The sequence below is a fragment of the Pinus tabuliformis genome, chromosome 3_2, assembly GCF_031772625.1.
Source record: "Pinus tabuliformis cultivar Carrire ecotype Pingquan chromosome 3_2, CPIR1, whole genome shotgun sequence".
NCBI lineage: Eukaryota > Viridiplantae > Streptophyta > Pinopsida > Pinales > Pinaceae > Pinus > Pinus tabuliformis.
The window spans coordinates 646,826,474-646,844,006 of NC_142302.1; the positions used below are offsets into that span (position 1 = coordinate 646,826,474).

General features: G+C 35.7%; 1 protein-coding gene across 1 annotated transcript; it reads right to left on the reverse strand.

The window, feature by feature from the left end:
- Positions 1 to 11,634: 11,634 nt before the first annotated feature.
- Positions 11,635 to 13,069, reverse strand: LOC149182283 (uncharacterized). The gene is made up of 2 exons (XM_089414511.1): positions 13,050 to 13,069; positions 11,635 to 12,817 (listed from the first exon to the last, which is right to left on the reverse strand). The coding sequence occupies exons 1-2, from the start codon at positions 13,067 to 13,069 to the stop codon at positions 11,635 to 11,637; spliced, it is 1,203 nt and encodes a 400-aa protein (XP_089270637.1).
- Between the last annotated feature and the right edge of the window lie 4,464 nt (positions 13,070 to 17,533).

Here is a 17,533-nt window from a genome sequence, read left to right on the forward strand (position 1 = left end):
TATATTCTTTGAAGATAATCATTCTATTAAGTTTAGGGAAAGATTTAGGAGAGGGTTCAAATAATTATGGAAAATTGATGGCACTAAAACTAATATTGTTGTTAGCAAATGAAAAAGGAATTAACGCTTTATAGGTGTTTGGTCACTCTCAAATTGTCATGTGATGAGTAAAACACAAACAAATATGTCAAAATGTGTTTATCAATTTTGCATTGGAAGAAGTCAAAGGTTTGAGAGTGTTTTTCAACCATCTTGCTCTTTAGCATGTATATAGGGATAGAAATATGGAAGTTGATGGTTTATCCAAAGATGGAATTGTAATGTAGTGTGGTACCTAAATGATAACATAAAATATGAATGGGGACATTTCAAAATATTATCACCTTCCTTTTCATGAAATTGCATTTGGAGAAAGAAATGATCCTATATGAATCCCTTCTTATCTCTAATCAAAGCTCACTCTTTAGCAATTTTGATAGTGTTATTTATTCTATTTCTAATCATATCTCTAACATGGAAAGGACATCCATTCTCTGAGTGGATAAATGGAGGTTTTTTTTTTGGACTAGATCTAATGAGGTTGAGAAAGTGTAGCTTCATACTTGGATTTTTTTTTAAAGCTTTAGAAAGTCCCTCGTGAGGGAAATTGCTTGAAAATGTTTGAGAAAACATGTGAAGAATGTAAATTCCTAACTTTTTCAAAACAACAATAAAATTATTTTATTTATTTATTTTTCTCGAGGAACAAAAAGGTTAATGGACATGGAGTAAAATTAACTTTTCACTTTATTCATTACATGTATCAAATCTATATTCAAGTTAAGTTCAAATTTTTTGATATAATTTTGTTGGCTTATCTAATATTATTATCCAAATTCAATACTATATGGTAGAGAGTACCCTCTCTCATCCCATCCATGTTGTGTCTTCCTCTTTCACAACCTAAGCCCCCCAAATCCAGGTGGAGGATAATTACCATAGTTAATAATTATATCTCTACCAAAGTTTGTAAAATCATGGATTATATTTGTAATATACATGATAAAAAAAAAAAAACAAAATAAATCATAATAGTGAAGTACCAATCTAATTGATTTAATTTTTACCATTGTAATTTTTAATCTTCACCCATGGATTTTGTAAACCGTGGTGTTTACCCATGGTATTTTGAAATTGAAAAGGGGATGACTCTCAGTGGAAAGACACCCCTAAAAAGTATAAATACAGGAATTCACTTAGAGAAAAGCATGCTTTTTCTCATAATGTAGTCTCATCGTATATTATCAATTGAATAAATATTTGAGTTTTCTTTTTGAAATATCTCTCTTATGAATGGTATCGTATTCTAAGTTATCTTTATAATGTTTTTTCTACAATATTTATCTTATGCATTGTGCCATATTCTCAATTCTTTATATAAAGTTCTTCTACAATATTTCTCTCATGCATTATGACATTTTTCTTTATCACACTTGAAATTTCATTTCTTAAACAACTTGGATCACACCAACATCAATGCATCATATTTCATGATAACTTTACAATTAAGCGCACTTCGGCCATAGCAGTATTGGGATGAGTGACTTGATGAGAATTTTAGTTTTTATTCTTTTTTCACTCTCTAAGTCTCATTCCTCCAACGATCTAGATCAGTGGTATCTGAATGGTCTGCTCTGGTCTATTTTTTTGTGCATGTCCCTAATGAGGTTAGGGTACAAGGAGTTCAGACTCTAAATATTGCGACCTTTGCATGACCGTCCTCATCGACCCCGACAATCTCACATGGCGGACGAAAATAAAAATGATAGAGCAAGAGATCCTATCAAATTGTTGCTCGAGGAAGAACTTACAAGATAGAGGAGTGAGATGATGACAAATTTCGTCGAGATCCTTGGACAACTCCCAACAACAATTGAAAAACCTTTGACAAGCAAAGATTTTGGAAGCTCAACACCCTTCCAGGTACAAGTTAACTTTGATATCCTCTGTTCAAAAAACAAATAGACGTAGAAGCATTATAAAAATGGTTGAATCCACTATAGGCTATTATGTGGTTCAAAAAAAATTCAACAATGATAAAATCACCTTCGCACTCCTAAAATCTCTTCCTCGTGTCAATATTGGTGGGAAGGTTACTAGGAGAGACTTAATGAAGACGAGTCTTGGGCATACAAGGGAGGGCCCACTTGGTCCATTTTTGTGGATTCCCTCAAAGAAGACTTCTACCCTATAGGATACTATGAAGACCAATACATGAGGTGGACTACACTACGACAGGAAAGGGACCAAGCATTACTAGAGTTCACAAATATCCTCATACCTTACACACTAAGTTGGGTATTAAAGACTCTAAGCGACATTTGATGCTCAAGTATCGTGGTTGTCTGCACATATACATACAAGCATAAATGGAGTTCTTGGAAATCTGGTCACTTGGTGCGACATACCGATATGATGTCAAAATAGGGAAAAGATTTAAACAAAAGAAGCAAAATTTTGATCTGCAAATCCTTCATAAAGGAAGTAGAGCAAGGGACAGAGCTACGGTAGAAATCCCCAAGAAAAACCACCTAAGCCACAAACAAAGAATGGTTATGGAAATTCAAAGGAAGAAACTAGGAAGTGGTGTAGGCTCCACATAAGTCCCTCACGCAAGATTAATGAATGTTGCTTAAAACAATCATAATTGGAAAAGTTTACAGAGAAACAAATAGACTCTAGCTCATATTCTGATTTAGAACGGATAAAAGGAAGTTGATCATTGATGTAGAACCTAATGTTACTATTGTAACTGTGAAGATCCAACCAAAATAATCATAGGATCCTAAGGAGGGGGAGTGCCTCTTTCATTCATATATGTCAGTAACAGGAACCCCATTACATTTCATTATTAACAATGGCAACCAAAAGAAACTAATCTCGGTCGAGGTCATCAAGAGATTGAAGCTACTAATAATTTTGCAACTGCAACCATACACCATTGGTTGGTTGAGCCATGGATGAGACATCCTTGTCAACTAACAGTGTCACTTGTCCCATGACATCAAGCCTTTCATAGATGAGGTATCGTGTGATGTTGCACCACTCAAAGTTTGTAATGTTATGTTAGGACAACCTTATATGTGGAAACATTATGTTGTTTATAAGTCTCGGCCTCGTAGTGTTGTTTTCACTCTGTGGGATCAACTCTATAGGATACCAGAGGTAGTTCCAACTACTGAAAAATCATTGATCTCAACAAAACAATGCAAGAAGGTAGTCTCTCATACTTCCAAGTTTGTCCTTTCCATGGTTTGGTCAAAAGGTGAACAACAAGTCACTGCAACCATCACAACTTTAGTACAATCTCTCTCTACAGAACACAAGCATGTGGACAAGGTTGTATAACTGTCCAGGGATATATTCACATCACCTACAAAGGCACCCGTACTCTTCCAAGTCATATATCCACTTACACTAGATGAAAACTATCCATATGTTCAATGGAGATCTTTACAACTCTATTAGTTCTTTGTAAAAATGTTCAAGGTTCCAACTAATGACCCCCATGGATGTCACCTTTCAAATTGCATCTTCACCAACAAAGTCCTCCCATCAAGCAACCAGATTTGTGGAATAATTTCAACCCTTCCAACAACAGGTTCATGATTCACTACCAAGAGCCAATACCAAACACAAACAATAACATGCCTAACATCAGGTTTGTGTAGGTTTCAGGGTACAACTGATGGGATTGTGGACACCAAGATGAAGGGTACTCACCAGCATAAGGGAAGCTTCTTCACCAGGGCAAGTTGTTCACCAAGAACCAAGTTCAACAAATATTTCCTCATCTAACGAGGGAACTTTATGCAATGGGGAGGGAGGATTGGTCCAAGTCGATGATAATTACCATAGTTAATAATTATTTTTCTACCAATATTTGTAAAATCATGCATTATATTTGTAATATGCATGATAAAAAAACAAAATAAATCGTCATATTGGAGTAAGAATCTAATATCATGATGATTTATTTTTTACCATCATATTCACCCAGGGTATTCACCCATGGATTTTGTAAACCATGGTATGTACCCATGGTATTTGAATTGCATGATGATTTATTTTTTAACATCATAATTTGTGATTTTCATCCGTGGTATTCACCTATAGATTTTGTAAACCATGGTATTTTGAAATGGAAAATGGGATGAATCTCGTGGAAAGACACCTGTAAAAAGTATAAATATGGGAATTCACTGGGAGCAAAACATGTTTTTTCTTATAATGTAGCCTCATGGTATATTATCAATTCAATAAATATTTGAGTTCTTTTTTATTGTTTTTTTGGAATATCTCTCTTACCCATGGTGCCATATTCTGAGTTATCTTTATAATGTTTTTCAACAATATTTCTCTTACACATTGTGCCTTATTCTCAATTCTTTTTATAATGTTTTTCTGCAATATTTTTCTCATGCATTGCAACATATTCCTTTATCACTCATGAAGTTGCATTTCTTAAACAACTTAGATCACATCAACATTAATGGAACGCTATAGTTAAGTGTGCTTAGACCAAAATAGTACTAAGACACAAAATAGTACTAAGATAGATGACTTATTAGGAATTTTTAGCTTTTATTCTTTTTTCACTCCTTAAGTCTCCTTCCTCCACCAATCTAAATCGCTCCCTCTCACACTTGTATGGCAAGGAGTGGTTTATTTTATAGGGAGTTTATTTCAAAATGCTCATTAATATTTTGTTGATGATTAGAGTAGATGTGTCTAAGAATGGTCGTTAGAAGTTAAAATCTATTATATTGTTTTCATTAATGTAAATATGTTTTTATTTTAAAGGGTCATGCATACAATTGAGATTGACATCATTAAAGTACACTATGAAATTTAGCATATCTCAAAACTATTATTAAATCAGGATTTGATCTATAAGTGGCTTTCATGCCAAACTTACTTTTGAACGAGAAGTTACATTTAAAGGGTTTACATTACATTGAAATTCTTCAAGTTTTCCAGTTATATTTATCTATTTGAGTCATTAATATAAAATAAAGATGTATAATCATTCGTCATTTTAAGAGTGTATTTTATGGCAATTTTTAGCAATCATACATGGAACAAGGATGTAGATAAATATATAGATAGATGCCTATTATTAAATAGTTTCTCTCTTAAGTTTATGTAGAAAGAAAAAATAAGACGATAATTGTCCAATTAACCAATAAAATTATGAGTGTAAGATTTGAACATGGCATGACTTTGACTTATGGTTAGCCACTATTTTAATTCTATTTTTCTCATATAAAATCCATATGTAATTTATGTTTTTTTTTCATGTGTGATTTTATAATATATTTATCTAGATTTCTTCTAAAGAATATTTACCAAATCCAAGAATATTTACCAAATCCTCTACTTCAATTACTGAAGGGTTTTATAATAAAAAAAAATGATATGGTAGATATATATGGATGGAAAGACACATTTCTCTCCTCTCAACAAGATTTCCTTGCACACATATTAAATTATCAAATAAAGTGTGCATTTTAAGATCATAGGCCCAAGGAACTAAAAACCACATGAGGACACACTAAATGAGTATGTGGCATGCACAAAAACCATAAGAAAAATAAATTGGAATGATGTGTTCGATCGTATATATCCTCAATATCTATTCGCAATATGGGTTGCTAACTCAATGGTAGAGTACTCGGCTTTTAAGTGCGACTAAGATCTTTTACACATTTGAATGAAGTAGAAAACTCGTCGATACCATCGGTAAAGTTCGGAAGACTACGACTGATCCTCGAAGTATAATGAACGGAAAAAAAAGCATGTCGTTCCAACATATGATCTTTATGATACCTGATATTATTTCTCGGATACCTGATTGTATTCGATCAGGACCGGATCTGATTTAAGGAATCAAATGGGTGGGAAATGTCTATTATATACCTAGATGGATGTATAATATGCTCATCCTTTCGGATCAAATGTGATAATTGTGAATAGGATTGAATCAATTCGCGGTTAAGTTGAATGAGTCAATGCGGATCCCGGCATTGAATAGATCGGCCGATGAAAATATTTGTCCATCGGTAATGGAAATTGCATTAGTGGGAATATAAGCTGAAACATCTCCAGCTTGAGTCTCAACTATTGGTAGAGCAGTAACACTCCCCTCACCTAACTGGGAACTTAATTTAGCTGCTCTTTCCAAGAGACGGGAATGCAAATAGAAAACATCTCCCGGATAAGCTTCTCGGCCAGGTGGTCTTCTTAATAGAAGAGACATTTGTCGATAAGCTTGTGCCTGTTTGGAGAGATCATCATAAATGATTGATGTGTGTTGTTTTTTATACATGAAGTATTCAGCCAAAGTTGCTCCTGTATAAGGGGCGAGATATTGTAATGTAGCGGGAGAATCCGCAGTTTCCGCTACCACAATGGTATATGCCATTGCGCCACGTTCTCGGAATGTATTAACTACCTGAGCCACGGAAGAAGCTCTTTGACCAATTGCTACATAGACACAGATTACATTTTGACTCTTTTGATTAAGAATAGTATCTGTAGCTACTGCTGTCTTGCCGGTCTGTCTGTCCCCAATAATTAATTCTCGCTGACCACGCCCTATAGGAATCATAGAATCAATAGCAATAAGCCCCGTTTGAAGGGGTTCATATACGGAACATTCGCTCTGGGTATGGAGGATCATCTTCTAGATATTTTTTGTGGTCATGATACGAAGGAAATAATGACTAAATCCTTATCCACGGATATTAGTCCAATTTGGGATCCTGAAAGTCGGCAAGAATTGGGTAAAATCCCCCGTTTTGTAAGGGACGAAGTAAAAAGAAATACAGAAAAATTTGCACGACGAAAGGGCATTTTGAACGTTACTGTCGAGGTAATGCACGCAGCTAAAGAAGCATTAAGTTAAGTACCTAATAAATATCAATTAATTGATTACATTGAGTGTATTCTATACAAAAAGAGTGGATCCGATTCGATACCTATTCCTATCATATCATTTGAGTTAATGACTATTCATAATCACGTCTCGAATCATGATTCGAGATCACTGATCTCGATCATGATTCGAGATCAGGGAGGAATCTTCAAAACATCGTCTGAAACGATGCGGTAGTTTACATAATGGGTTTCGTGGATATGGATTATGACATCATTTCATATTCGGATCAAATGCCCTTGGCTCAACATTATTCTTATTTTATTATATACTCTCCAAGTAAATCTCGTTTCCACGTGATTCCATACAAAGATGACGAATATTTGAATCGTTCTATTGTTACAAATAAGCCTAGGATTTTCTATCGATGCGTCTAACATCTCGTCCCAATATAGCGCCAATCCAACAATTAATTTATCTCTTATTCTGGATTGACAATAGTGTATTGTGTCGATATAATTCGTCCATTCACAATAGAAATAGATATCTTAGGTTCATCGTTTATCAGTGATTCTATCCAATCATGATAATTCTGTCGATGGATCATTTATTCATAACCTAGATTACTTTATTTTGGAATGGTGGATCGAAACTCTACATATTCCGATATGAACTGACGAGTGAATTATTTGGTCATTCACGTAGGTTTTTGATCCCTCCCGTTCGTCAATTAGATTGGTAGGATTTACCGGTTCATATTGAGTAACCTCGCATTCCACTTCGATCGTATATATCCTCAATATCTATTCGCAATATGGGTTGCTAACTCAATGGTAGAGTACTCGGCTTTTAAGTGCGACTAAGATCTTTTACACATTTACACGTACACGTAATGGACATCCTGCTTATCTATGTCATAATAACTTATCCATTACTATTGATGGTCAGGATCAAGTACAGAACTTAACCATTCCACCACAAAGTTTGCTTTTGGTTCAGAATGATCAATATGTGGAATCGGAACAGCTTATTGCCGAGGTTCGTGCTAGAACATCTTCCTTCAAGGAAAAAGTTCGCAAAAATATATATTCTGACTTAGAAGGAGAAATGCACTGGAGTACCAATGTGTGTCATGCACCTGAATATGTACAGGGTAATGTTCATCCTATACTCAGGACGGGTTATCTATGGATATTATCGGGAGGTATATACGGATCCCGTGTAGTACCCTTTCCATTTCATAAGTATCAGGATCAAGTATATGTTCAACCTTTTGTTGCCAAACATCAATCACTTTCTGATTCTTACGTGGATCAAGTGGAACATAGATCAGGTGACTCAAATTGCTATGAGAAGGAAGAACAAATCTTCAGTTATTCAGAAACTGAAACTGATCGGACCATATCCAACAAGCATCGAGACTCTATTTATGTCTTTTACCCTAATAATTACAATATTAAGGGGAAAAAGCAAATGAATCGATTCATCGTCTCATTGCAGTGTGATAAAGAATGGGAAAAAAAAATAATACCTTGTCCTGATGCGATTCTTAGAATACCCAAAAGTGGTATTCTACAGAGAAATTCCATTTTTGGATATTCTAACGTAGAACATGGAATACCTGATGGGTCGAATATGACAACACCGTTTTCCCAATACCGTATTTGAAGCAGTTGTTAAGATCCCCTATGATATGCAGATGAAACAAGTTCTTGCTAATGGCAAGAAAGGGGCTTTAAATGTAGGAGCTGTTCTAATTTTACCCGAGGGCTTTGAATTAGCCCCTCCGGATCGTATTTCCCCTGAGATTAGACAAAAGACGGGTAATCTTTATTTTCAGAACTATCGTCCCAATAAAAAAAACATTATTGTAATAGGTCCTGTTCCCGGTCAAAAATATAGTGAACTTGTGTTCCCCATCCTTTCACCAGATCCTTCTACTGATAAAGAAGCTCACTTCCTGAAATATCCCATATATGTGGGTGGTAATAGAGGAAGAGGACAAATTTATCCCGACGGGAGTAAGAGCAACAATACGGTCTATAGTGCTTCAGCAACAGGAAGAGTGAGCAAAATTTTACGTAAAGAAAAGGGTGGATATGAGATAACTATCGATAATACATCAGATGGTGGGCAAGTGGTTGACATTGTACCTCCAGGACCGGAGCTTCTTATTTCAGAAGGCGAATTGATCAAGGTCGATCAGCCATTAACGAATAACCCTAATTTGGGTGGATTTGGTCAAGGAGATGCAGAGATAGTACTTCAAGATCCATTACGTGTTAAAGGTCTTTTATTATTCTTAGCATCTGTCATTCTGGCACAGATATTTTTGGTCCTTAAGAAGAAACAATTTGAGAAAGTTCAATTGGCCGAGATGAATCTTTAGGTCCATAGATTTTTGAACATGAAGTTTACTTATTGATTCAAAAATTAATACCCCTTCGGAGCCTTTTATCCTTCTTCTCCCTTATATATTCTTGATAAAATGTTCATTTAGATCTAAAAATGTTCATTTAGATCTAAATTGGAATAAAATTGAAATAGGGAGTGACTCCATAAGCACTGGAACAGATCAACTTGTTGAACGATCCCCGATATGCTATATCGTGTACTATATACATGCCATTCCCTCCTTTCCTTGTCCAAACGATCCGGCCGGAAAATAGAGATAGATCGTAGGGAGGAGAGATGAGGAGAATAACTAAGCAATCTTGGAGAAGATTCCTATTTTCTCTGATCCCATTCTCCTATTTCATTATTCGAAGAACTAATTGGGTTTCCGATCTTGTCCTATTCGTCAATTCCTTCGTAATTTGAAGATTATTTTGTACGTTATACTGAAAATTCCTAAAGAAGGAAGAGCAGACAAGTAAGGGGCAATATCACTCATAAAAAAAAAAACCTATAAAACTTTTGATAGGGTTTGTTCCTAATGAGAGAAAATGAATAAAAGGTGTTTTTCCTCCTCTTTTATTTTGTAAGCCAAAAAAATAGAAGAAAATATTAATAGGGACACTAATATTACCCCTAATGGTATGGATCTTGCCACTACAGCTACCAAGATAGGAGGCATTGGAAAGATAGTAAAAGATGCGGAAATCTCAACCAATTTTGAGTGAAAGGCTTTAAATATTCTTCCGGTGTTTCATTTCCAAGTTCCATAAAGTTATGGATAGGAAAGAGTTTAATCGAATAGAAATTTTTTCTATCAATCATACTACTTTGATGATTGAAGCGATATATGAGGATCGATAATGTAAGTACTACTATACCTTTGACCAAAAAATATGGATTGCTTTTCCGTAGATCGCGTAAAAGCAACGTACTGAGAATTCTAGGATCAAAAAGCTTTATAAGGCGCTCCCGACGTGAAAGGATTTGAATTAACAATCTAATCAAATTGGATTTGGTCCATGGATTGCATAGAAATTGATAACTTTGTATCTCTTCCAATTTGATTATCCAGGGTCTTCTTCTTTTTTTCATTTATTTGAAACCCCAAGATCTTGCAATATACGGGAGTTACGACCGAACCTCACCAACTATATCCATGTCGGATCCTGTGACTCTATCCTTTCCTCTCTTCAAATAGTGTGGAAAAAAAATAATGCTAGAACCGAAATCGAGGAAATAAGGAGTAAGCATAGTCTAGTTAACTTAATGAGATATTATTAGACTATGCTTACTCTTACACGGTCGAGATCTCGGAGTGAGGAACCTCAAATTAAAGATCTATCAAGTCTTTATAGGATCTTAAATTGGAGCATATGTAGAACCTCTCATTGATTCCCACGACCCTACTGCCCGGTCAATTTTCTTTTACTTCATTCCATATTCTCCCAGCTGATATCAAATCTTAATCCTGTTGTATGAATTGAGTGTTCAATTTCATTGGGAAAAAGCCATTTATTCTCCAACAATGTCTTTGTAATTTGATCCAATAACATTCTGTTAGATAGGAACAGATTTGATAAATATTGATAACTCTCGAATAGAGTATTATAAAGAAAAGATTCATTAGATAATAACCTATTGGTTCCGAGCCATCTTTGGCGATGAATTAACGATTGGAAGCGGTCAACCCTTTCTCTCGAATTTTCGGTCAACCAACGGTTATATGAATATATAGGAAAATATGGCTGCATACGTTCCAATTGGATACCAATCGCTTGAATGCGTTTGAAATGCTCGATATGTCTATGTCTAAGAGACATTGGTTTCCACCAATTCATGACCAAAACCGAATTGATCGTGGATTTTGAATCATATCTACGAAAAAAACTTTGGATACTTTTTTTAGGGAAAAAATCAGGTTGTGCTATTAATCTTCTTGCACCATAAGTAATATAAAGCCTTTTCAGCAGTTCTTCATTTGCGAAAAATTCTCGGCGTGAAAACACAGGGCGCTGCTCTTGAAATAGGAAGGAATCCCAAAGAAATCGTCTTCCTATAAAGAACAGTGGTTTCTTAGAGTATTTATATTGCTTCGGATATTGTATAGGAAATAGAGATCTGTCCATCTGCCGTTTTCTTAACGATCCGAACTGATACGAAGATCCCAATGAATTGGGTGTTTTTATATGATCGAATCTATTACTGCGAAGAAAACTAAGACGCCAGATCCTAGGAGTCCAAACTACATTCTTTATTAATTCTTCATCCATATCCCTTTGTTTTGCGCCGGGAGTAAACTTCAATTCATATTCTTTCATAAATCATATCAGATCTAGATTATCTCTCATTTTGAGTTGAGGAGCAAATGTGATCTGATCCTTATCGGACTTACCCCGACATATTCCTAACCTAGAAAATGGAAACTCCACCAGAATACTTTCTAAAAGACTAGAAGCTATATCAAGATCATGCTCAGCTAATTTATCGAAAGGAATCCAATTCTCTCTATTTCGTTCTGATATAGACCAAGAATCTCGAGCCGCTGATCCGGCCAAGCAACCCAAAATATGGGGAAGTATGGTCAATTCCTTCATAGTTGTTTCGGCAATCGAAGGTTCTAAATACCATTCGGACAAATAACAAAACCTTTTCTTCCATAATTCCTTTTTTGTAGATAGAGGATTCATGGGAGAATTTCTTCTAAGCGTATTTTGTATAAAAGCCTTTCCTACTTTGTAGATAATTCTTTCGTCATTTTGACTGGATCCAACCTGATTATCCATAGATTGTAAATGAAAAATTTGCCTATAAATAGCGGATCGAATTGTATTAGTGTCCCTACCTAGCCAATTAGTGACCACCCCTACTAATAATGGATTATATAAAGGGATGAGTATAACAAATGACTCAGATCCACTTCTTGCTAATAAATTTGTAAGAGTATTATTCTGATTGATAACTCTTCGATAAAGTTCATTTAGATCTGACGAGGTAATAAGTCCACCTTCACCTAATTGAACGATTGGCCTCGGTTCGGGAGGAAGAACTGGTAATAGGCATAAGACCATCCATTTTGGTTCTATATTTGTTCGGAGAAAATGTTTAGCCAATTTCATGCGTCCAACCAGAAAATCCTTTCTTCTTCTAATTTTTTCATCCTCCCATCTATCCACAGTAGATTCTTGGTTCTCTTCCAATCTATTCCATTTCAATTCCACCAAGTTCTTCCATTCCATATGTGAACGATCTATAATCATTTGCAGATCCAGACCCATTAGTTGTTTCCCGATAGCATCTCCCCCAGTAGCTATTTCTCTCTCTTTAAATGTTCCAGAACCCCGAGGAAAGAGGTAATAAGGACGAGCAGAGAGGTAATGAGGAATAATCTCTCTCCAGGATTGAATCTCATAATCGAATGTACCCCATGATCTCAATAAAGTTGGTTTGTTAGCTATGGGCCTAGCAAGAAAAAGATTTGGATAGGTTATTCTAAGATTTCCCCCCCTTCAGGATCGGACGTGAAAGTTTCCTCTCATCCGGCTCAAGTAACTAAAAAAAAAGATGCAAAAACTCTTTTTCGCTCTGAAGAGAGATCGCTACTCTCTGCTCAAGTTCCAAGTGAAATTGAGTATTCCTTTATGTTATGATTCTACAACATAGATATGGAATTATTGAGCAGTCTCCTCCCTTTCGAACAATCCTTTTCTTCTTGAAAGACCTTCAATTAGGGATTTACCTGTCTTTATCTCGTTCCATTTGATCCTTTAGGTTCCTGCTTGCTTTGCTTTACTTCGATGGTTACAATACTATTGATCGAAGCATATGTGCGATGAATAGACTCCTATAGCCATATCTTCGGTCCGGAATACCTCTATTCAGGGCTAACCCAAATAAAAGAGAATGAAATTCAAATTCCATTATCTGAAAGAAGTGTTTTCACGAAGTTCAATTAGCAATTTGATAAATAATATCTAAACCCTGGACTAATTCCTCTTTCTCAGCATCTTGAAAAGATGCTTATAATTCTGAGCTTCATGCTACTCCTCTGGAGGGTCATGTCAGAGCTAAAGGCATCCCAATGAGATTTAATAGGATGACAGTTCCTGATTACGGATCTGTATGATCGGAACTTGTGATCAAGTCACACATCGCAGTATACTGGACCTTCTAATTCTTTCCGAGTTTTAGCTAATAGATTCGCAATATAACTGGGAAGGCGTTTCAAATACCATACGTGAACCACCGGACATGCCAGTTTAATGTATCCCATTTGATATCTTCGAATTCGAGAATCAACGAATTCAACTCCACATTGTGTGCAAAATTTTGCATCTATCTTCTCATTTCCAATCCCTGGAGAATTTCCACAAGAACAAACTCTACTTTTGATAGGTCCAAAGATTCTTTCACAAAACGATCCATCTCTTTCTGGTTTATTAGTTTCATAATGTAGAGTATGAGGTTTAGTCACCTGTCCAACTATCTCACCATTAGGTAAAAATTTTTCGGACCAAGCACAAATCTGTTCGGGAGAAGCTAATCCAATTCGAAGTTGTTGATGTTTATTCTGGTCAATCATAAAAGATCTCAATTTATTGTGATCAAACTTCCTCTCTATCTATCTGAAAGTTTTTCTCAGATATAATAGCATGATTCAATTCTAGAGCTAAAGATCGTAATTCTCGAATGAGCAATCGGAAAGATTCTGGAGCAGTGTCAGGTTTAGGTATTGGCCCTCCAGTGATAATGGCACCAAGTACTTCATTACGAGTTCTAATATGGTCAGATTTGAGAGTAAGCATCTCTTGTAAAATATAAGCAACACCAAAACCTTCTAGAGCCCAAACTTCCATTTCTCCTATTCGTTGCCCCCCTCGTTTGGATTTTCCTCTAAGAGGTTGTTGTGTAACCCGTGCATAAGGTCCACTCGAACGTGCATGTATTTTCTCATCAACTTGATGACTCAATTTCGACATATAAGCTTTTCCTATTGTAACAGGTTGTTCAAAAACATCTCCTGTTCTTCCATCAATTAATCTATGTTTTCCAGGATGATCTGGTTCGAATACCCATGGATTAGCTGTTTGCTCACTAGCTTTGTAAAGTTCAGGAAACACTAGTTTTCTCGAAGCTTCTCGCTCGTATTTTTCGTCAAAAGGTGTTATTCTATAATGTTTGTTCATCGGGTTTCCTGCTAAACCGGGCAAACATTCAAAGATCTGTCCTACATTCATTCGTGAAGGTACCCCTAATGGATACCCTATTGGTGAATTGGATACAGCTTGTCTCAAAGAGTAACTGGAACCAATTAAGTCAAACACATTTTCGTATTCTAACCAAACACTAATGAATCCTATTTGTCCTTTTCGGGCAAAAATATTATGCAAAATATTCGGGATTCCCTCTTCCTTCTCTATTCCCATCCTATAAGTACAGTGCCTGAAGAAATACTCTTTTTGTATGAATCGACATTATTACATGCTAATTCCTTCTTGATATCTCGATATATCATTCCTCCAAATCACAAATTGGATTCGAAATTGACGGGTTAATGTGAGCTTATCCATGTGGTTATACACTGTTCGAATTTGAACAGGAATCAATTTAATGAAAGATCCTGGCTTTCGTGCTTTTGTTGGGGTTGTCCAAGATCATTTCGATGACCTATGTTGAGGGAGATATATATCCATATCTATCTGAGATATGATCTGATCGACTGCGTAAGTCCACACGAATAGCAACCGATACCAGGGAGAGTATACGGAAAAGAAAGTGATTTTTGATCTGATATGATGAACTGATGAACGGCATCAGTCCTATATCTTGTTTCTGTGGACCGGTGGAAAAGTGAGGGCTCAGCGGGAAGAGGATTGTACCACGAGAGAGCGAAGGGGTCAACCTGTTCCGAATAGACAACATGGATTTTGGAAATGTAGTTGTACTCTTACATCGATCCAGATCAAGAAGTATTTCCATCCACGGGGGTAAATATTTGCTCGCTAGACGAGAGGATAGCAGTGCTAGTTACAAATTCTGTTCCGGTAGGATTTCACTTTATTTCTATAAAGTAGTTAACGGTTGCATAGGGTCTTCTCCTTGGTGCAAGAAGAACAATTTGATCCGTATCATCTCTGTATAATCTTGACTCGATCTTGTTCTCCTTGTTCTTCCAAACAATATTGAGTTCTTTCCGTACGCACTAGTGCTAGATCGGATCAAACATGCTGATTCAAGTTCATGTAAAACTTGCTTGATCAAGATAGGTAAAATATTACTGATTTTACGGGACCATATGTTATGATTCGAATCAGTAGGAAATACTACTTTCGACAGGATTCACTCAGAATAGGCTCCAATTTTTTTTCGTAGTAGTGTGAAAAGAAGGAAGGTCTGGCTTCAAGTTGTTCGAGATAAAATAGTGGGATAGTTGTGTTGAGTCTCTCGACCCTTTGGTAAGTTATTATTCATAAGTCAGTTCTCCTTCCAGATGAGAGTAGGGAAGGGATATAACTCAGCGGTAGAGTGTCACCTTGACATGGTGGAAGTCATCAGTTCGAGCCTGATTATCCCTAAACCTAATGTAAGCCCTTCCATATTTTTTGGTCAAAGGTATAGTAGTACTTACATTATCGATCCTCATATATCGCTTCAATCATCAAAGTAGTATGATTGATAGAAAAAATTTCTATTCGATTAAACTCTTTCCTATCCATAACTTTATGGAACTTGGAAATGAAACACCGGAAGAATATTTAAAGCCTTTCACTCAAAATTGGTTGAGATTTCCGCATCTTTTACTATCTTTCCAATTGAAAAGATATTACAATCGGGATTTTGATCCCATTAGTTTAAATTCAGGATATGGCAAGAACACGAACAAGAAGGATGAGATTATCTCGAAGAATCAAGGACCGAGCGAAACTCATTCGGAAAATGATGAGAAAGATATCATCAATTTGAAGATCGATCGTTATATGAATATATCATATAAAATATATGAAAATATATCATGAAAATTGACCTTTCAATTTAAATTGGTAGATTCCATTATTATTTTAATGTTTTTGTCGAGAGAATGGATGGATTGATTCAATTTGCAGCATATTTAGATAAAGAATATGCAGAGTTATCTATCTACGAGAGAAATGAATAAATGAAATACATAAGATGTCTTTCACATCACAATATATGAATTAACCCCATTGTTAATTATGGCAGTTCCAAAAAAGCGTACTTCTAGATCAAAAAAAAAAATTCGTAAAAATGTTCGGAAGGGAAAAGCATATCGGGCCGCAATAAAAGCTTTTTCTTTAGCTAAATCTATCTCCACCGGTCATTCGAAAAGTTTTTATTGCATAGTCAATGATGATTCCTCTGGATCATCCGAATCAAAATTGACAGCAATTGATTTGGATGACCCGTAGCACAACACGAGCCAATATACGACACCACCCTCCAGGACCCTGGAGAACAGTGATGCAAAATCATTTTATTCGGGTACTCCCAAGGGTGGTCGTACGAAAAGGACACGGTCATTAATTAGTTCCACTACAGTACTTTCCTTCAGCCAATCTGGATAAATGATGAATTTATAAACCATTCTTCTATCCATTCTGCCTTCCCACTAGAAAGGGATTAGAGTTAATCCTTTTTTTTTTAAGGATCCCGAATGAACTTCAGCATTACCATTATGCTACCGAAAATGTAGCATAATCTTATCAACATCCCAATCCATCCATTCCGATCCAAAACTAGGATTAATTTATTATTATTTATAAATAAAGAGAACCTATGGAATCACGCATGGGGATGATATTATTTCATTATGGAATTGCTCGTGCATTTCGTAATAGATGCGCGTTATTGCTTTATGGCGAATAATTACTATAGTTTCAGATATCTTGATTCATTCTTCTTCTGTTTCTGCTCCTCCCAATGATTCATCCCCCTATTGGGTCCCATTTTTTCCCTCCTTTATGGTTGGATAAAAAGAAGTGCTCAATCCTTTAGGAGAACTAAAAGTAATCATCTTTCTTCGTATCTCTACCATTTATAATGCGTAATGCCCAAACCATTGTGACAGAGATACATAAAAAGAGCTGACTAATCTAGTGCAATTTGATCCTATTGATGAAACCCCCTTCTACATCTTAGTAGCTCAAAATAGGATCAATTCATTCATTAACAGCTTATATATGGTAATATTAGCCTGTATGTAAT